Source organism: Ascidiella aspersa, chromosome 1, assembly GCF_963924565.1.
Source record: "Ascidiella aspersa chromosome 1, kaAscAspe10.2, whole genome shotgun sequence".
NCBI lineage: Eukaryota > Metazoa > Chordata > Ascidiacea > Phlebobranchia > Ascidiidae > Ascidiella > Ascidiella aspersa.
In genome coordinates, this window is record NC_139447.1 from 13,105,540 (window position 1) to 13,127,968 (window position 22,429).

The 22,429-nt window shown below is 37.0% G+C and overlaps 1 protein-coding gene, 2 non-coding genes and 1 pseudogene across 3 annotated transcripts; 3 read left to right on the forward strand and 1 right to left on the reverse strand.

Moving 5' to 3' along the window:
- Positions 1–340: 340 nt before the first annotated feature.
- Positions 341–12,813, reverse strand: LOC146167609 (AMP deaminase 3-like). Its single transcript, XM_083386138.1, has 17 exons — positions 12,777–12,813; positions 9,459–9,667; positions 8,402–8,601; positions 7,918–8,131; positions 7,525–7,672; positions 6,587–6,776; positions 6,233–6,371; positions 5,712–5,843; positions 4,879–4,941; positions 4,620–4,751; positions 4,092–4,255; positions 3,826–3,948; positions 3,369–3,536; positions 2,800–2,920; positions 2,180–2,389; positions 1,065–1,171; positions 341–557 (listed from the first exon to the last, which is right to left on the reverse strand). Exons 1-17 carry the CDS (start codon positions 12,811–12,813, stop codon positions 341–343), a joined length of 2,574 nt encoding a protein of 857 aa, XP_083242264.1.
- A 3,225-nt stretch (positions 12,814–16,038) lies between these two features.
- Positions 16,039–16,857, forward strand: LOC146167610 (uncharacterized; annotated as a pseudogene).
- Positions 16,858–21,720: 4,863 nt separating this feature from the next.
- On the forward strand, positions 21,721–21,792 carry Trnap-agg (transfer RNA proline (anticodon AGG)). Its single transcript has one exon. It is a non-coding gene; the product is annotated as a tRNA-Pro (tRNA).
- Positions 21,793–22,076: 284 nt separating this feature from the next.
- Positions 22,077–22,148, forward strand: Trnap-ugg (transfer RNA proline (anticodon UGG)). Its single transcript has one exon. It is a non-coding gene; the product is annotated as a tRNA-Pro (tRNA).
- The last annotated feature ends 281 nt before the right edge of the window (positions 22,149–22,429 follow it).

The window sequence follows — 22,429 nt, forward strand, 5'->3', positions numbered from 1 at the left end:
AACTGCAGTACAAAGAGAGGTTTTTCTTTATAAAAATACTACCTTGAAAGTTTATAAAAAGTACATCTCGTATTACATGATCAGCAATTTTCAGAGCTCTGAAAGATAAAATAACAAAACAAAAGTTATTAAAGGTTGGGAAAATTAGTATGAAAGCAGAACAGTCTCTATTGGCAGCCTGCTTATATTATCCATGGTAAGCCGACAGGATACCAAATATCTTGGCTTTGCAAGCAATATAATTCGCTTTTCATCGCGTGAAAAACAATGATAAGCAACTCTCGAGAGGTTAAGAAAATATTCAACATCCAAAGCGTAAGATTTTATTTTCAAGCCTGCGTCACTTCTTTGCGTCAGCTGCATTCTGCGCGAAGGTGCTTTCAATGCCGACGTGCTGGCTCGAGTTCTTGTTGGCGAAGTCGCCGACAGCCCAAGGTAGGTTTTGGTAGTCGGCCGAGAGGAGCCGTAACTCTTCGGTGAGTGTCTCCTCCCGAAACGCCACCCGGATATCAGGGACGTTGGTCTTTGAGATGTCGTTTCCCTCAGCACCGTCTTTCCTTAAGTTTACAATTTGTTTGTTTGCCTGTCTGTACTTTTGGAACTTGCCAAACACGAATTGGTTTGAATATACAGCATAGCTTCAATTGTAAAATTGTTCTTCAAGCAAAATTCTATTAAAGTACCAACGCATCCATTTATACAGGGTGCGCCAGAAAACCCTACCACATTTTTAAATTGTTTATTTTACATACAGATACAAAATTTTAAAAAATTGCACAAAATATTAATTATTTATAAAAACTAAAACCTGAAACACAAATGGTAAGACCTCTCCTGCAAAGTTTAAATTCAACCTCCTGTCAAACTGCTACAGCTTTGGTACGGTAACAATTTGAAATATGGTAGGTTTTTCTGGCGCACCCCTGTTCAGTATTATTTGATCTCAAACTAACTTTATTAAACTTCCATTTTTTAAACCGACCAATTAGACGTTTGAGTTATTTAAGCAACCAACGATGTTCGAAGCGATCAAAGTACAAGGTAAACCATCATATTAAACCGACCTGTAGTCTTCACCAAGCCACCTTTGTTTCTCGTCGTCTGAGAAGCCGCTTACTTGCACGCTCGTCCTTGCCAACTCGCACATGTCGCATACGCTCAACTTCCAAACCTGACAATCGGGTCAAGAAGAACAGAAACGTCTGTTTATCTAAAACGCTACATTTAAGCGGTTCGACCAAGTTTGTAGCCAGTTGGTGCCTACTTGGAAAATTAAGCTTAAAATATCTTTGTACAAAAAAAAACTATACGTTCTGATTTTTTACTTATTTGTTAATAAGCGCGTAACGCATTATAACTCCAATAAAAAGAGAAACAATACACCATTTCGCTGACTCTCTAAACAATTGTTTCATACAAACCACCGTGCAGTTTCACCTACCCTACCTCAGGCAAGTTATTTCCAGCTAAAAACATAAATTCGGCCAACATACCGCTATAACCCACCTACCCTACCTCAGGTGAGTTATTTCCAACAAAAAACAATATGAATTCGGCCAACATACCGCTAGGTAAGCCACCTACCCTACCTCAGGTGAGTTATTTCCGGAAAAAAACATGAATTCAGCCAACATACCGCTTAGTAACCCACCTACCCTACCTCAGGTGAGTTATTTCCAACAAAAAACAATATGAATTGGGCCAACTTACCGCTATAGGTAACCCACCTACCCTACCTCAGGTGAGTTATTTCCATCAAAAAACAATATGAATTCGGCCAACATACCGCTAGGTAACCCATCTACCCTACCTCAGGTGAGTTATTTCCAGCAAAACACAATATGAATTCGGCCAACATACCGCTATAGGTGACCCACCTACCCTACCTCAGGTGAGTTATTTCCATCAAAAAACAATATGAATTCGGCCAACATACCGCTAGGTAACCCACCTACCCTACCTCAGGTGAGTTATTTCCAGCAAAAAACAATATGAATTCGGCCAACATACCGCTATAGGTGACCCACCTACCCTACCTCAGGTGAGTTATTTCCAACAAAAAACAATATGAATTCGGCTAACATACCGATATAGATAACCCACCTACCCTACCTCAGGTGAGTTATTTCCAACAAAAATCGATATGAATTCGGTCAACATACTGTTATGGGTAACCCACCTGCGCTGCCACGGCATATTCCTCCATCAGCGGCTCCATAGTGAAGTGGAACTGCAGTGGGTCGTCGGTGGACAGACACACGTTTAGTCCGCGAGCAAAGTAGTCCGGGAAGGGACTCTTGTTGTACTCTAGGAACAGGTGGTTGTTGCTGAGCGGCGACATGCAGATGCCGATTTGCGCAAGGTAGTACAGGTACTGGAGGACCGGCACCTTCAAGGAAAGGGCAATGGTCTGGCATTGTACGGTCAACTTTGGCAACGGATGTTTAGGATTTGAGAATGAATGTATTCTTTTAGGCTTCTATAGTTGAAATTACAATTCGCAAAAATAGTGGCCAAGTTAAATTCGAAATTTATAAGAACGCGAAGGGCTTTCACAAAACACAATTCTACGAAAAAATTCTATTGTTTTTTTACTCATTTTACTTGTATTTGAAAAAAACTGATCAGTTATTGTTTTAAATGAGGCAAAAGAAGCCAGATTCAGCGTAACCAAAGTTAATAAATAGAAATATTTAGGGATAGAAAATATTTGGTCAACAATTCAAAATAGTAATGTCGATCACATCATCATCCATGTTTCTTTTTGAGCTAGTTATGATATTTCAAGCGTTTTCTTACCTTTTTCAAAACGAGTCCGTGTGAGATGTTTTCAGCCAATAGGAATGCCGTGAGCAGATGATCGAGATTCCCCGCTTCTCCGCAGTGAGGACGCAGGGCGAAAGTGTTCATCCCTCGCAAACTGAAACAACAGTTAATAACAAAAAGCAATCAAATCACACGAGACGTTTTTTTTGGTACGGATATGAAATGGGCAAGATCTCCACTATAAGGCAAATCAAAAACAATAATTTTATAAAATGTTTACATTTGTCGGTTTTTATCGTTGTGTATTTTTATATTTTAACAAGACTTCACCGAAAACCTGTTAATACTTTTCTATGACATGTTATGTGGCGTATTATTAATCGACGTTACTCATGCTTCACACTACGCTCGTTTGCTGTCATTAATCCTAACGAAGGCGTCATCACATTGTTTGTGCACAAATAGAATAACCAGAAAAGCTATTTTAAACGTTTATAATATACTTAAAAAGATGTGGAAAAACGAAGCTATAAATACAATGAAATATAAAAGCTATTAGTCTATTTTAGGCACGTAATGAGTAACAGTGACATCTGACTTACTGCCGAAGATGGTTTATCCGCATCACGTTGGCGTACATGTAAAAAATGTAGTAGGTGTACGACGGGTTGGTGTCCCTCGTCCATTCATCGGGGGTGGGCGACGCCTGCTTCATGAAGCCGTCTTCTTGCTTTGATTCGTCGTCAACGCTGTCGAAACCCACGACGTGCCTGTTTGGAAAAGACACAACGGCGGTCATTTTTAACGACACACAACTTTTTAAGCTTACTTGTTTTGCAGCGTCACAGTATGACGTTATATTGTGTGCATGTACGATTCTCTTTTGAGGCGCGGCGCAACATTTTATATTTCTATTGCGGCCTACTGTAAAACACAATTGCCACACCTATTGTAGAAAAAACTCTAACATTTTTCGCTTTTTATGAAAAGATATACAAATTGATAAACTTTCCTAAAGAAACGTTAACATTTTGTTTTCAAAAAAACTTGAACATTAACCTGAGGAAAAGACTGATTTCTCTGTGCTTTTCAGGTTTAATGGTTGCTTCCATAACTGGACGAAATACGTTATCCAAGATGTGCTCGAAGTTTTTTACAGCTTCTTTTGACTTGTACATGTCGCTGGAAATTAAATTAACTTGTGTTTAATTACGAGTAACACATTTTTTGAACGTGTGTAACATTTCAAAAATATTAAATTACAGAAACAATTTGCTACTCAAAAGCTTTTGGTAATTATTTTAAGTATAAATCAATATACTTACTAAAGACGAGGAACTTGTATGAGCCACCTAATGTGTGTGCTTTCGAGTTTGTGTGAGCAAAACCAGTGAGCTAGATTCTGCCATTCGTCATCTGACTTGCCGTATATGGAGAGTCGAAGTTCAAGAAGGTGGTACTTCTGTTCGATCAGACTTTGCTCGATTTGCTGTTGCATAAATAAGTATTGTGGCGTCAACGCGGCAAATTTTCAGTTTGATTTCGATAAATTAATTACTTCTGAAGGCACACAAAGCACCGGCCTATCTCAAACAAAGGTTTTCATAAACATCATGCATTACACGAACATACTTTGTAGGACTGGCAATTTATGTTATTGTTTCGATCAAACATTTTATTCCTTTTGTCTTTAACTGTTAAATTGGTTTCAAACCATTGTGATATCCTAACAAAATGAAGTGTAGAGGCGACACCAGTAAAAATTCAATGGTTCGAAAACAAAATCTAACTTTTAAAGAATATTAAACACAATGGGTTTAGGCCTCTTTCCTCTATCATATTAAAAGTCTTACGCCTATGATTTCGGCGAAGTAGTCTCCGTTGATATCGTTATTAGTTTTGAGAAAAATCTCTCGCAATTCGGATGCCCCCATAGGACTGTACAGGTTGTTAAATCGGTCAAATCGATGAAACGTTTGGCGATCCTGAATAAAAAATATGTTTGTCAGATGAAACAACAACAAAAAAAACTATTCCAAAGTAATATGCCATTTTATATGCGTAGTAATTAAAATACAACTGTGTTGTTGCTGTATCTAGGAGTCTACTTACCGCATGTACGTCGAGCGAATCGACGTTAAGATGCAGAGGGTCGAGCTGCAAGTATTCGAACACCTATTATGTAGTACAAGCACAAGTTAAGTAAAAATATTTTATTTCCCCCGTATTCCTATAATGAGTTAAATAAAAAAGATGAAATGTGTTAAGTTGAAGTTAAAGGGTGACTTAAAAATAGGGTAATAAAATTGCTAAACCTGCACTGGTTGTAGTTTCAATGTTGGTTTAAAAAGTTTAAAATAAGATGTCTTAACAAATCGCCAACTTTTTAAAGTCTTTGGGCTTTAATACTTTTTCTTTTTTTTGCGGGATACTTTTTGCAGAACTTTGTTTACATGGCCTACGATAGGGGTGTTCAAATGATATCTGCCATGATCCACCACAGCCAAAACTGACAACATGACGATCCACTAAAATACAAATATAGTAAACATATTGGACATGCTTTAGATTTCATGGTGCCCTGGAGCTTCTACGTCGTATTTAAATTGGTAAAACAGTCAGCAAGAAAAGCCAAGTTACATAAATTTTAAGCGGTACTAGTTTGACCCTTTTCATTCAAAAACAAGACCAACTCTTTACAAAGGTCCAACAGCCTATTCAAAGCATTGCCCTTACTTAAAAAGGTAATTTTTTTTTTTTTTAAGTTTTTTTTAAAACTACATTGGAAGATCCATACAAAAATTGAAAAGAACCGGCTCCGGTTTGAATCCGCCATTTGAACACCACCGGCCTACGATATGTTTATATAAAGGGTGAAGTTTGAAGGTCGTTTTTCAAGTAAATGACAACAAAGGCAGCACGTTCATTTCATCACAACTTTTCACCTCGCGTAATGTCATTTTCCTGCCCTCTTTTCGCAGTACGACGCGGTTTGGTTCCTTTTTCACTTTCTCTTGCATAAAGCCCAGCAGGTGCTTTTGGCTCATACACGCCGCAGCGTGGATGTGTGTGTCTACCTGAGTGAAAAATACTCTTTATTAAAAATCAGTGCTTTGTGGTGCACAAGATTTGATATAATGTCGTATTTGACAAGCTGTGCAACTTTACAAACTGCAGCTTGAGGTTTGTAAGGCTACCATAAGATATACTGATGGACATGCTGTGACTTCTGGTAACTTTTAGTAAATTTACCGGAAAAAAATCTTACTTGGGAAAAATAAAAAAAGGTGTTTGTTCTTTATCATCTATTTGTATTTGAGACAGTTGAAATTTGGCCCGCTAAAATCGGTGTATAACCGTTCAGCAGAGGTATATTTTCGTTCGAGTCTGCAGTTACCAACTAAGCTGTTAAACGACTTCAAAATTACGGCATATATGAAAACGAAAACCTAACGTTGTTCTGTACCTTTCTGACGTTGTAGAAGTCTCTTCGACAAGATCGATCAGGGTTCTTCATCATTTCCAATTCTAATTCTTCATTGAGAAGCCGATGTATTCCGAATTTATTCTTTAGGTATGAGAGACGTCGGTAACAAAACGATTTGCTGAAAAACAAGGACGAGTAATAGTAAAAATATTTGGACATGGTTATGGGCTTATGGCCAATACTTTGTGTGCATAACGACAGAATAATGTTACGTGTTTAACGGTTATTTATAACTCATACCGATTTTGGCCAACAGAACAAATATCCTGACAAAGCTTTTTAACTTTAAAACGACATTAACAAACTTTAATGAAATAAAACTATTATACCTACAGAGGTCCATCGGCAACCAAAGCGTACAAGAGATTCCTGTTGGTGATGAATTTTTCTCGTTTCATATCGGGAAGTCGAACTTCCTTGTCTGCGGCCGAGTCAAACACGGTGACCACACCTTTCCGTGTCGTGACTTGCCAGTGTTTTTCGTCCTGGGGAAGGTGTAGCTTTTCCATCGGATTGCCGTAGTCTGGGATGCATCATCAGAACTATTTTTAATTATGCGTAGTTTTGAGGTTTTGTTTTCTGACACTCAAAATTTTATAGGTCGCTGAATGCCAAATTGGTTTTATGTGGGACTTTATAAATTATCAGTAGGATGTAAGAAAGGGCTCAACGTCATTTAGGAATAGCGTTCTTTTTTTATCTGGCAGTGGTTTACAACTTTTTGTTGCCGCTTAACATTTGGTGGCGTTTTACTGTCGTTGTGTATCACCTTGTTTTAAAACAAACGTATGCTATAATTACCTTTTGTTTGTTAAATAATTAAAAACAACTCGCTTCCAGTGTTAACCACAGGTTACAGATTTTAAGTGGAAATAGAAAAAATACCTTACGACAGCCGCAACAACATTACGAGACGGGGATGCGAACATTTTTTGCACAATGTGCGCAAAAATGTGCACGCCAAAACGTACAAAAGATGTGCGCACATTATAAAATGCCTTCAAAAGTGTGCGCACTTTTTTTTAGAAAAATGTGCGCACATTGTGAAAAAAGTGCGCACATTTTTGAAGGCAGTTTAAAATGTGCGCACATTTTTTTTACATTTTGGCGTGCACATTTTACATTGTGCAAAACAACGCAACGTTCCCTATTGAATATTACACTAAAAAAAATAAATTAGTAAGACCTGGAAAGCCTCGTGTACTACCACCACAGGTTAAGAAACACAGGAACGTTGTATAGGTTTTAAAAAATCGTATATTAAAATTTACCTGGATATATTGGAGGCTTCAGCTTGTTGTTGGTCGCTTGGGCTGTGAATTTTGCGACGAGGTTGGGGAAGTTTTGCTTTGCCAGACGCATGTAGTATAGGCGAGTGCGAAGGGCGTGAATCATGCTTAAGCAAGAATCGTGAATCTCCTGCAAGTGAAATGGGTAGTTTAAAATAAAACTCGTACGAGGAGTTTGAAATCGTAATGTTGATCTTTTTCATTAGCAGATATTAGCCGCTGACGCCTGACCAAATAAGAGCGTGCAGATGAAAACGAACACGCCCACCATTTTTTGTCGTTTTTAATACGTTTGACCTTGCTACGTGGTTCACTGTGGAAAGTATAGAAAACAGCTTTAAAATCTTAAACCACCCAAGGACTAGTGATCGTTACCATGAGTGCGAAGTCTTCGCTTTCTCCGGAAACAAACACCCTTTGAAAGGGAATGGCTTCCGCGTACCTCTCGCACAACTCGGCGGAGTCGGTTGGCATGGAGCTTAGTGTTTGGACAGTCGTGGCTTCGATTTGGCTGGAACTCGATTGCTTGTTGTTCGCCATCTCTTCTTCGCTAATGATCGGGAGCTTGTGCAGTAAGTGTTCGGGTTCTCTGCGAAAGCGTTGTAAAAGCATTCTTTAAAACCATATACAGGCCGCATTACGAAACTCAGAGTAATGGAAAACTGAAGGGCAACTGTTTTTTAAATGCAAACCATAAATCTGGGGCATTGGTTTTTAAACTATTTTGAATTTTGGTTTATTGAAAAATGAAAAAAAACAGGAGTCCACACAAGAACATAAACAAAAAAATATGTCCAAAATTAGAACAGAACGAACGAGCCAAATTGCCTTACTAATACAAATACAAACAAAGGCTTACTTTGGGACAAAAATGGAAATATCCACTGGCATGCCTGCCGCCACACTTCTTCGTTGTTTTAAGTTTCCACCTAGCCCTGATGTTGCCTGCGTTATGGAGGCCCGGTGTTTTTGCATTCTCCGTCTTGCCTCCGACTCCAGCTCGATCGGTTTCTCGTTACCCATTTCAACGGCACAGGTCTGATATGTTTTCAGGTCTTGCTAGTGAATAACATGCGAAAAAAAGGTTAAAATTGTACGTCGGCTCTTTTTTACAATTGGAGGAGCGGCTCTCGCGTCGAGTAAGTAAGTATACTTACCAAGCATAAGGATAAGCATGTTTGCTGTACTTTTTTAAGGCTCCTGGTGTTTAAATATTTAGCCCAGTAATTCTTAATATTTTTAAACTGGGGGAAATATAAATAAATATTTTTTATTAAATAGAATAAATTAATTTGTATTGCAAAACGTGACTATGGCACCCTGTAAAATCTAAATTGTAATGCCGGTTTTCAAAATTTAAGTTTTGACTTACGACATAAAGTCGCTATTTCTCTTTGCATAATTTAATAACATCTTTAATATGCAGTTTTGTATTGAAAGTAACCGTTCTCCAATCCTAAACTTTAATAACATAAACAGCCAGTGTGTTTTAGAGCCACTTCTTTGTGACGTCACGTCTAAAATATTTTCATTCCTCTCCAAACTAGAGTCAGTTGGAGGTTGAAGATATATGCTTCATTCACTGCACATCTGAATCCGCGCCTGACCCCCAAACCAATCATTCCAAATGTTTACAATATAGATAGTAAAATATTTTCTTTATAACAATTTATTTGACCTTTAACAGTGTTCCTTATGTAAATCATTTTTTTTCAAATTGTTGTTTTTCTTATTTAATAGCCTATAATAACTAACACAGATTCTATTTTGTACTTAACAAATTATTTTGTTATTACTATTAAAATCTAAGTTAGGTTGTTTAATAAATCTAGGTTCGGTTGTATTACAATAATTCAGCAATATCGGCTTTGTTTTTTCACTGTTAGTGTCCAATAAAAGCAAATAAACGTGCTTACTAGAAACAGTCGTTCGGCAATTTCAGATAGTCGTTTCGCGTTGAAGTCTGTATTAAAAGCGGACGTTTCGCTCGTCGAGTCCAGCTCGTTTCTATCAAGTTCATTTAATATGTTGTTAAACATCTCACTGGCCAAAAACTGCGACCTCCGCTCCGAGGTTGCATCCTCAATCGATTCCAAGGAATGGCGTGGCGAGCGCTGTTCGCTTTCTAAAAAAAGTCCCACAAAACACTTTATACACTATTTAATTAATTGCAAAGAGTATGGTAGGCAAAAGCAACATTCTAGATTAAAGAAAGTTTTGACCAGGCTTGGTTTGCGCTGCTTGACACAAGTTAGACCTATAGGCAATCCTTTTTGGGGGTGTCGCAAGAACATGTAATAATAAAACGTTTAAAAAAACGGAGCTCTTTATATACATGTCGCTACATCAGTCGATACTAGTTAACTGTGAGTTAACAAATCTACCTCTATAACCAAACGTTCGGTAAGCGATGTTTGTTTCTATCTAAATGTAAACAGTTAACTACAAAACGCCAACGAACACCGCTTGCGATATGACAGGGATCCACAAAGTATAAATATACACGACACATCACGTGTGAAATTTTTAGACAATAACAGGCCAACCTTTTATTATAATGGACCGCATTGTAACTTATTCCAATGTGCCGCAGAATCTATTAAATTAAATTTTAGGAAAAATTACTGCCACGTAAAACCAGGGGGGTTCCAGGATTTTAGTTTGAAAAACATATATATAAGCGTGCAATTGTTAATAGGACTTGACTGTGCACTGCAATTAAGTCACTTTTTTAAATGAATTTAATTGACTTAAGTCGTTTTTGACTGCGACTTTATTATGACTTGTTTACAACACTGGTAAGTGGTGGACCAGGGGCGGATCAAGAGGGGGGCGATATGGCCATGCCCCCCCCCCCCCCCAAACTAAAAAAAATGAACACTTTTTTAAACTTAAAAGCAGCTTATTTTCGCGCCTCTTAGGTACTATGGTCTTTTATTTATTTATTTGTTTATTTTTTTTTTACTTATTTTATTTTTTTAATAGGACATATTTTTAAACCATGTAGTGGTGTACGGGCTGATGGCGCCATATAGTAAATAGTTAAAAAAAAATTGCAAAATTCGTTTCGCGAACTCGTGCAAATCGGCGTTTTTCAGATTTTGCAGCGTGGCCGTACGCTGAACTCGATTATATAATAAACAAACTTAGATCCAAGCAAAATTAAAAGCTTTTTAGTGTTAATGCAAATCTGTATCAGAACCAGTCCGCCAATATAATTCATCCGGCCCGCCGCCTCTTTGACAAATTAGATACGAGTTTTTTGAAATACCTTTTTGACCATTTTAAGTGTGTAAATGCGAAAAAATTTTGCGCTTCGCCCGAATCATCTTTCTACATCCAATGTGTTTATATTTTGATGCTCTTTTTGAACTAGATCAGCGCTTCTTTACCGTTGCGCCGTGGAAGGCTGCCAAGTGCGTCGCGGACAAACGGAAAACGATATTTAAAAAAATGGACACTGATTTTTTAACCATTTTTTTGGAAAATGTAACAAAACCTCATTAAAATTGATTATTAACACGTTTTTAAGTACAAAAAATATCCGAGACCCACCTGATTCACAGTTGTTCTAAAGTCGTAATAACACAAAATCTCAGTTAACATATGTTGTGCGGCCCGCAGAGACCTTTTCTGAGTTTTGGCCCGCGACTACAAAAAGGTTGCCGAACCCTGTGTAACGATTTCAATAACCTATCCAATGTTAGGATTAACTCTGCATAGAGTTTTGCTCATTTCAGCAACCTTATTTGGCAAAAAACAATTACAGTAACTTAAAAATTGATAGAAGTGTCATGAAAGAAGCACATGCAGCCGACCGCAGCAGACAACGCTATGGTTTTATTGCCACGCGGCCTCGGCCCTTTTTCGGGGGGCATGTGCGGTTGCTCTCGCCTTTTAGGGAAAAAGCAAGATGTGTAGACAATAGATATGGTAGTGCATTTCAGCAATATTCTTCGTACAGAGTCAAACTAGGAAACCGGCCAACTGTACAGGTTAACCTTATTACTTTTTCGTGCTTTCAAAAGGTCTGTTTATAGCGCTACGCGGAATGATTTGTTTAACAACCAGAATAATGTTATTTTGCACGAGTTTGTCTGTTCGCACAGCCGATGTTATTTTTACCTGAATTATGGCTTCACGCAATGACCTACTTTTGTGACGTCATATCATAAAAAATGTCATGGCCCTACCCAAACTAAAATCCTGGATCCGCGCCTGTGGTGGACCGCACCTAAATAGAATATGGGGACGCATTACGGACAACCCAGGTCTAAAATATTTGCTCAAGTGTTGTATACTTCTTTATTTTACCTCAATTACAAAATTATATTTGTAAAAATGTGACAAACATGCGAACACAAGTTTATAGAAGCAGCACAAAGCATACGTAAGCAGATTGATATACTTTTAGCTGGATGTTTCTCACTTTAATGGGAACACAATAAGACTAACAAGGCAACAATGCCTAAAGCAGAATAATCTATAATAATATAGCATTAAGAACAACAACATAAACCCAAGTATGTAGGCCTAGTAATATCCATGACGGAATGAGCTTAATAAGACCTAAACCTGAAGAAAAAGTTCTAAATTTATTGAAATAAGGCATAAATAGACAAAGTAACGCCAAAGCTTTAGGGAGAGTGTAACGTCTGGAAACCATCGGTCTGGCATCAGCCGTTTTAGGGATGGTTTGACATGTTTGGAGTTGGTGATGAGTAAATGGGTGGGGTTAGAAATTGAAAAAGGGTTGAATATATTGGGGTAGTTAGTGATGAAGTAAGGGTTTAAGTAGATAAGATAGAGATTTACTAGGGTTGGCGTTTGGTGTTAGGTAAATAGTTGTATAGGCCTTTTTCTGACAATTTAAGTCTTATTTTAAATTGGAGGTTATTACGACATTTTATTTTTTGACCTATTTTGATTTTATTCCGTTGATGTTGTTCTAATTTTAGTCTTATATGGCTAGAGTCCGTTATAATGCATTACTACACAATGGCGTTCTTTTTATAAACCAGTGATTCACCCGACGAAGCCGTTTAGCTTTCTTAGAATATCGGCGGACTCAGTCAATTTTCTAAAGGCCATGCAATTTAGTACTAGATTTTCTATCTTAATGTAATGCTTCTCTTTTTTATCGTCCAATGCCGTTCAGACCGCTCTGCATCAAGTTGTAAGTAATACTAAAAATACTAGATGTGTTTCAAAACTCTAAAAACTAAATTTCTTACCATTAACTTCTCCAACTTTCGACGTACAAGAACCCATATTAACTTTATAAGAAAAAACAGCTATGAAATGCAATTGCTAGTATTCGTTAAATACAATGTTCTTGTCTGTGACTTAACAATGCATAATAAAATAGAAATTAAACTTAGACATGAATTATTGTTTCTTTAATTTAATACTTCATACCAGGTGTGGCAAACTTATGTTTTTATTGCAATTGATCAAAAGTTGTTAAGACTCGCGACCGACTGGTTGTGTAATAAAGTCACAGGAACAAACGTCATAACTAGGATTGCCATTTTTTAGAAACGTTAATCCGGGACGCATATTGAAAACTGTAAATAAACTTAATGTAGACCTAATAGAAAATAATTTAATACAACTAATTAACTTAACGGTGCTTTGGTTGTTTTATATTTTGTCAGGATGTATTTTCAGTGCCTTATTTTAAGGGTGGTTTGTCTAAGTTATTTAAATTGTAACCAAAAGTAATTTTCTGTATTGTGAAAAAAATGAGTCGGGTAAATACTTTCTACAATAAAAGTAGCATGCGGCCCTAGTGAAAGCAGCAACAATAGTAAGCCGTACATGATGACAAACGTGCTGTGTCCATAACAAATTCGTATTCCCCCGACCAAATCATTCTCAACAATAGGTTAAACAAAATATAAGATTCCATCAAGCTGGCCTCTAAAAATTATTACATATTATGTTGTACTTTGTGTCATTTGCTTGAGCCGCGTGTTATTGCCGATGATATAAAAAGGTAATTTACCATGTTACTAAAAAGTAATGTTACGGATATAGCGTAATATCTTGGCTTGAGTGCTAAATAGTGTGTAAGGTGGTAAACATTTTAATTTTTTCTAACTAAAACATTTTAATTTCTCTAATCGTTAATTGTTATACGGCATATATGTGTAGCGTTTGCGCTCCATATTGTTACCGGCTTGAAACCCCGGCCAACCAAATGAAGCAGGATTTCATCAAATTGACAGTTTATTGCCTGATGGTATTTTCGTCGATTGTCCGAGTTTCCTCTTTTTCGATGCGTCGCCGAACCGCATTGTCACGATATTTAATTACCGCCAGCTGGAATGCTGTATATAAGGGATTTCATTTTATACCAAAAATAAAAGTCTTGCATACTGTTCATTGTGGAGTCCAGATCGCGTACGTTATACGGAGGTAATTATTGTATGTATGTATCGTAAGTACCTGTAAGTACTGTTTGTCGTTTGTGTAATTGCAATAAATATTCTTTCATTGTGCTTAAAACCCACATATGTAGTGGTGGGATTCAATTTTTTTGTCAGCCGGTTCTATCACAAAAGTCATATAGTTCAACCGGTTCTGTTACAAAAGTCATATTTTCCGGTAAATAATTAAAGTAGCTGTAAGAACAGGATGACTTGTACTTCTGACGCAACAACTACATTAGAAAATTACTACAATTATAAAAATTAATAAAATATATGACTGTTTCGTGCGACCTTGACCATTGAATATTTTATAAAAAAACAAACACGTGAGCTACTTGGATCTTAAAAAATAATGTAAGGAATAAGATGCAAAAATCCACTGACAGTAGACAGTAATGCTAACTAACCGGTTCGCTGATCTTATCAAATTCCGCGAGACGGTTCTATAGAACCGGTACGAACCGGCTGAATTCCACCACTGCATATATGTTGGTAGTCCCTTAATTATTTTTTTGCTTATTGTGCCTAAAATGGCTTAAATGCTTCCCCACAAATGGAGTGACATTCTTTAGCCTGTGTGGGAGCAGCCTTTAATCGGATGGCGTGTTATAAATTACCGCATTTTTCTGCGTGACTGTGAAACATCTAACTGTTCGTCTTCGCAAATAACATTTTGCAGTTTGTTGAAACAAAATTGCAAATAATTTGTGCTTATTATCAAAATGAAACGGCTAAATATCAGCACGTCAAACATATTTTACGTAACGCAAACCAGTGACATAATCAATAGGGAACCACTCACTAACGTAAAACCTTAAGTTGTATAGCAGCCATGGTTCGCATTGCGTGATATTCAGCAAATACGTAATCCTGGTACCATACTGCGTCCAACGTAATCTCCTTTGAAACTGAAAATTCGTTACGATTAAAACCGCCGAATTAAATGCAAAATTTTGCGAACTCTGCCTAAATTTGACGCGGTAACATACTTCAAGAAGTTCTTAAACCTAAAAGTAATTAATTTTAATTAGGGCAATATGCGTAATTTGATTTTTATTTCCACGCAGGTGATTGCTATTAAAGTTTTTATACAATGCAACAAAGTATGTAACCAAAAGCAATTTTGCAACTACTCACAATCGTAAAACCGCAGATGCGTAATCCCTGTACCATATTGCGTCGAACGTAAGTAAAATCTTGTTTGAAACTGAAATTGGTTACTATTAAAACCGCCGCATTAAATGCGAAATTTTGCGAACTCTAACTAAATTTTGCGCGATAACAGACATCAAGAAGTTTTTAAACATATAAGCCTTAAGCTGAAAACATTAAAACTTATTTCTATTAAGGCAATCGGTATGTTATGACTTCAATTTGATTTGTAATGCTGAAAACCCGCGACATTTATCGATATAGAATTAATAACAAACGTTAAACTTTAAGTTTTAACAGGCCAGCAATTGTTTAGCGTTGCGTAATATTCAAGCAAATAATACCGGCACCAAACTGCGTCATACGTAAAAAAAATTCTTGAAAATAAAAGTTGTTTAACCACAGAGCGCTAATACTAGAGAGGTAACTGATTGTTCACTGAAGCGTAAAATCAATCATAACTTTTCTTGTTTAGCAAAAAATATACATATTTTCAAGCAATAAGGTGATAAACAAAAGTTTTAGTTTTGCAAACATTAAACAAATAAAGAATTGCGGCACCTTTTTATTCGACCAGCCTCTGCAGATTGGTCACGCTTGTATGAAGCGTTGCCACGTGACCATTTTTATTTGATTTTGCTGGTAATTGCATAGGACGTTTTAAACTTTTATAAAGTTTGCTCTAATAAATAAAAAGCAAACCCCCGGTAATTATTTTTTTTGATACAAAACATACCTTAAGATCAATACAGAAGAAGTAACATACCTAGAGAAGGAAATTGACCTGATTGTCATCGAAATTGATCAAGAGACTGGGCCTACCAGTGCACAATGTTCAGGTCATCCTAGTGCTACCACAACCGATGTATCACCTCAAGACGTGGAAAAAATTTATTCTATAGCTGCAAAAATGGCTAAAAATGTAAAAATAGAAGTACCAGACGTATGTACTGATGCCTGCAGACTGTATATCCAATCAACTATATAGAGGAATTTATACTTAACTCCAAACCAGAATTGCTGTACAAAAAATATGCGCATGTTTGCAAAAATGCATGCGACTTTTTAGGAATGCAACAAGTTGTTGCAGCTCAGTTTTTTAATCAAAATCTTCGATGCCATTATTGTAAATCAAGAAGAAAAGGCAAAGCACGCGGTGGCAGGTGTTACTACACGTGAAACAGGTAAAGTTGTATGTTTTTTTGCACATGTGTTATTATCTTTAGATGCTAAAATTGTACAAATTTATTCCAGACATTTTGGAGTATGTTGGTGGATACTTAATGCGAAAAGCTTTTGTTAAATATGGAAAAACAGTTCCGGATCTTCTGAATGGATTTTGCCAAAATGCACCTCAGGAAGAGTTTTCCATGTTAATGCAAAAACCTGGATGTACGTTACTCTACAATTCTACCAGAATGTTAGGACTACTTTGAGAGTCTGCTACTTGCACAATCGAGAAATAGCTAATAAAGTGAAAGATATTAATTTTTTTAACATTTATAAACAACTGAACAGTGACCCATTTCACAATCGATTTGTTGAAACACAAAGTACCAAATTCGACACTTGTCAAACAAAAACAGAGGAAGTTATGAGATATATTATGCTTCTTTTCATTAAAGTTCTTGGGCATAATTTTGCTAAACACTTACTTCAAAAGTACACGAAACAGTCAGCCAAACTTACACGTGGCTTAAGAGGGGTTCTTAAAGTTCCCAAAAAATAAAGCATTTGTTTCAACATTGTACGTTTTATGTGTTTGTAATTCGAATATAATAAATGCAGCAATATTTTATTTATTTTCTAATCTCTGGTGTTTGGGAAGAGGTTCATCACATACTGATGTCCAAGCATTGAGTTTACCATAAGCAGTGTTTCCACCCTTGATTTTTTTAACACACTTGCGTTGCGAAAGCGCAGATACTCCATATCCAACTTTGGAAATGTCAGGGTTGGTATTGCGGCGCATATAAGCCCTCTACAAAAAATTGCATCGTTTATTATATATTTTAATTACACACACAATTACCTACCAAATTTTCAAAAAACGCTTCAAGAACATCTTGAGTCAACATGCACAAGCACACATAATCCATTCCATTGCATAACAACCTTTATGTCAAAATAATAATATTTTTTGTAGTAAATAAGAGACCCTCAAGAGTAGGTTTGGCCAAAATTCTCTTGTGTTCCCCAGGATGTTTGTTATTAACTTCATTCTACAGAAAGTACGTAATGTTATTAGAACTACTATATCATTATACTCAATAACTAAGTGGAGTACAAACTTTCCAATCTAATAGATATTTTGAAAAAACGTCTTGGAGCCAAACAAGTCTGGAATCTGCAACTGTACGAATTGGATCCCACGAGCATAAAGTTCAATTGCCCATCTGATAACATCAGGGTGATGTCGATGACCATTTATTGTTCGGTTTGCATTGTTGTGTTGGTTTTCAAAAAAACATTTTTTGCCATGCATTCATTTCTCCCACTTCTTTTTTAATTAAGTCCTAGCAAATCATTTAACGTTTGATTTCATGCTTTTATAAATCTTAATGATACAGATAATTTTAGGAAGCACAAAAGTGTTTTTACCTTTATATCAGCATGAAGATCTTCAGTCACTATACTACACCATTTTCGTAACTTTCATCTGGCACGTCTGTTTTTGCTGCATATTTCCGGTTATACGCTGTTTTTACATCATACCTCATACAGTTAATGCAGTTTTCCCCGAATTTTGCTACATAAATACATACCAAAAATAATTACAGTGTAAAAAAAACACAACAAATGCTTTACCGTAAACATCACAGTTTGGAGATCTAATAATCTCTTCTGATGCCAAGTGGTTTTCGTCCCACCTTTGACGTACTTGTATAAATGTATTTTTTGTTGCCTGTTTTACACCTTTGCATATGCTCATTTCTTCAAGTTTAACTGTACAAGTTGTAACATTGTTGTGCGTAAATAAGTGTCATTCAAAAACTTTTAGTTATTTTAAGATAATACGCTGTTAAATGTCATGTATACCCAGGAAGGAATTTAGTGTGGAATATTTAATGTCCAGCTTGGGGAAAACCAATCTCCACCCATGATATGCAATCCAATTTACTTCAAGTGATGGTGATATACAGACACTGAACAAAATCATTAAAATAAATTAAGTATGCGGTGAAGTAATGCCCAGTTACAAATTCAGTGGACCTCACAAACCTAACACTGGGATGAATGTAAGTTTTTTCATGAAGTTCAATAAAAAGCATTCCTGTCGTGTTGTAAAAGACCATTTACCTAAAATAATACTGCAAATAAACTTATATTTTTGGGAGGTTTAAATTGACCTACCTCTAAATGCTTTTCCAATGTTTTTGCTTGCTAATTCTAAGCAGGGCCGGATTAAGGGTACTGTAGGCCTAAGGCTATTTACCAGGGAAGGGCCTAATTTTGCAAACTAAGCTACAAAAAAATAACACAAACATAATATAAACATGTAATAAATGTAATTAAGTGTCTTAGACTCACAGTTTAGGGGGGATGTGGGACCAGTGGATCACTCTTGACGTTTTTTTTATCTGCAGATTTTATTTGCGCCGTAAAATAGGATTTAGAGGCCGTAACGTGTAGTTTAATCTACCCTTGAACATACCACAGCACTTAATTCAAAATGTAAGAAGAGAAAAGTTGAATAAAAGCACCTACTTTCAAAGCTTGTTTTTGAACTCCGCCGAGGTTTTTTGTATTCGACTCTGTTTTGTTACTACATTCACCGAGATGATTCCTAGATTTTTATTTTAATAATGCGTTACTATTATTTGCCAAATACCCTGTCCATAACCATAGCTCAGGGTGGTCCAAGGTTGACAGCATCGCGGGCCACATTATTTCTTGCATATTCTTTGCGGGCCACATACATTAAGCTACTTCCGTACTAGGCCGTCCAAGACATATAAGCTTCACAATATTGCTACTATCGTCAAACTTGTGCGCAATGAAATCGTAGGGTATGAGACTGCGGAAAATGGTGCGCGCGAAGCGCGAAAAATTTTGCGTATTTGACAATACTTTTCAGTTAGAAGACAGCATTTTATAAGCGTAGAATGTTCACGGAAACAAAAAAAAAAAAATTAAGAGAGATGTCGCATACTACACAATCGCCAAATACAAAGACATTTTCGTTTTGCGCAAAAAAGGTTTTAACCAGATCAATTTGGCTGAAATTTCATCTTGGAATGGGTCAGCGCGTTAGGCTAAAATCACAGTGAAACCCACATTTTTAGAAAAGTTTCGTATAAGACGCACTGCGGCTCAAACCGGTCATTAGTTATAACACATACCAAAATTAGGCGTCCTTGCTACTCCCTGCTGCGAATTTGGTGAGCGACTAACTGGAAAAATGTAATCATGACCAAACAATTGCAGTATTCTTAGTGTTCGTTTGTCACTTAGATTTCTTTGAGTAAACAGTCAGCGGTACGCATTGCAATAATTCAACAGTGCTCGCCGGACACGAAAAATGATGCTAGGGTTTGGACTGATGGGCCTGGGTTTGGACCACCTTGACCTATAGCTGAATATTGGCCTAAAAATTGACCTCGAGAAACCCTGTAGCACACCTTGCGTGTTTCACGATGTTCTTTTGCAAACTCGTTAAGGAATTGGGAAATCTCTGCACCAGGCATTAAAAGTTAGTTCCTTGCCCAACAGCATTTTGAAACTTAAAGATTAGGCGAAGGTAATCGTCAAGTAATTGGCTGCCCGAAAAAACGCTGACGCCGCACTGGATGGCTACGTATAAAGTAGCACAGTAATTGTTGCGTTCCAACGGCAGGCCTTTATCCAATCTTGATACTCACAAACGTACGATTAGGCGTAAAACTTTGCGATAAAACTCAATAAAAGGATACAATATTCTGCTTTGAACACCCCTACGAGTAAATCAAAGAAAGTGTCAGAAAAATGAGTTAAAATACGTTACAAGAAAGGTCATAATTAAAATCACAAATTTAAGTTAACAGCCAAATTTTATAAATAGAGAAACTTGTGTAGTTGGGTTTTGCAAACTATTACCTAGCTAGAGTTATGCCCGTTGCCTCCCAATGACAACTCCGTGGCCCTTCAAGGGGGCCGAGGGCCACGGTTGAGAAACCCTGTTCTATATTCTATTAGATGGCATAATTTTACTTTTTTGCCTCAAAAATCGTTTTATTCTTTCAAATCTTCAAATTTCCATCTTACATAAAAAGAGGAAAAAGCTCCTCAGTCACTGGTCCCATATCTCCCCTATTACAATGTAGCCTATATTTAAAATTAGATTTTCCTTACCATACGGTACGGATACGTTTTTGGTTCACACTAGACGCGTTTTGCTTTGAGCGTTGGCGTCTGGCATTCAACGCTAGCGTCGTCCAGTTTACACATAACACGTTGCCAGCTTTAACGGCAAATTACCTCGCTCCTAGCAGAAAGCGTCAAAGTTGACTGTTTCAACTGCCGCAACCGAAAACGATTTACGTCAACGCCAGATGCGTCTAGTGTTGAACAACCTTATGAATGATGTCATCGGCATTCAAACCTCTAACAACATCACTATCTATGCTTAAAAGGGACTCCAGCCATAAGACCGAAATAAGAACAACATCAACGTCGCAAAAAAACACACTTCTTAATAAGACCAAAATAGGAGACCAATACCTAACACCCAATAGTCGTAGTACTGTCTAAATTGAAATAAGTCCAAAACCCGTCAGAATAAGACCGAAATGGCCAGAAAAAGGCCCAAACAACACTTTACCTAACCTCAAACCTCACCCCTAAATACATCATTAGCTCCCCTAATAATTTTAATCCCGTCCATTATCCACCAATAACACCAAACAGGGCCAAAAATCCAATGCAAAAACAGCGGAGAGTTAATGGCGCCGGTCAAACTAGGGCCAACGTCGACACCTAAACGGCCCATGCCAGACTTAACACAGCGCCCGATCGATTCATACCCTCTCCCTACAGTTTTAGGCGTTATTTTGGCCATTTAGACAATATTACGATGAATTTAGAACGTATTTGGACAGGTTTAGGTCTTGTTTTGCTGCTTTTCAGGTTTTATTGTGTGTTCCCCTTAAAAGTAAAAGCACAACATAGATAGTTCTTAACTCGTTTGCAGAATAGGCCTAAATAAAACGGTTTATTTATCTGCTCACACAAAAGGCACATATTGAGTCGACTCAGTCATTTGTTTTTAAGCAAAAACTGTACTGTACCGGTACTGGATCTGTATCACTATCAGCATTACAAAATTTAACCTTAAAAAATTGAGGGCCGAAATTTTCCAGTATAGCCTTATTAGCCTATTGGTTAATCCGGCCCTGGATGTTTCTAGGCCTACTGAATATCTCAAATTAGATCTATCGTTTTTAACAGCGTTGAAAACGAAAACAAACGTAACAAACCAATGTTCTCAAAATGGGTTAATTGCCTTCCAATTGAAAAACAAGAATATCAAGAATTTTGAAACGGATTTTAAATAAAGACACGATTGTAATATTTAATCAAAAAGAAAACTTAATTCAATATGTGGCAGCGTGTGGGCTCGTTGGTCTAGGGGTATGATTCTCGCTTAGGGTGCAAGAGGTCCCGGGTTCAAATCCCGGACGAGCCCTAATCTTTTAAATAAATCAACAAGGTATTACTTCGGGAATTATTTGCGAGTTTTGTTAATTGTTTTGCTTAAAAAATTTCGAATCAATTCAGCATAGACTTTAGAAGTATATTGACATTCAATCACTTGATTATCTCATGATTAACCGTCTTGTGTGCGGTAGTGGATAAAACAGCAACACTGATAAGACTTTTCTAACATTTCATCGACTTGGATCGAAAAAAAAATGACATGACTGTAACACTTATTGAAAATTGTAACCTCATTAACTAATGTTGGCAGCTGGCTCGTTGGTCTAGGGGTATGATTCTCGCTTTGGGTGCGAGAGGTCCCGGGTTCAAATCCCGGACGAGCCCTCTTTTTTGACAAGAAAAGCAAGGTGAGATACTTCAGGCAATTGTATTTTCATTTGTCTGTTGTTTTCGATTGTAACAAGGGTTCAGATGTAGAATACTAATGGAAATAATGAGGATTGATAGGTATTCGCAGTCAAAACTAAATCAAATCAAAGTTTCAAACCAAAGCAGAATATCCATTTACTTGATAAAAAAATAACCTCCCCGCCGGGGAATCGAACCCCGGTCTCCCGCGTGACAGGCGGGGATACTGACCACTATACTAACGAGGAATCCGACTG

Coding starts and splice junctions, on each gene's coding strand:
- LOC146167609 (XM_083386138.1), bottom strand. CDS start 12,813: ATGGGTTCTTGTACGTCGAAAGTTGGAGAAGTTAATG. Junction 6,372..6,586: donor TTGGTTGCCGATGGACCTCT/GTAGGTATAATA, acceptor CTTGTTTTTCAG/CAAATCGTTTTGTTACCGAC. Junction 4,942..5,711: donor GGAAAATGACATTACGCGAG/GTGAAAAGTTGT, acceptor ACTACATAATAG/GTGTTCGAATACTTGCAGCT.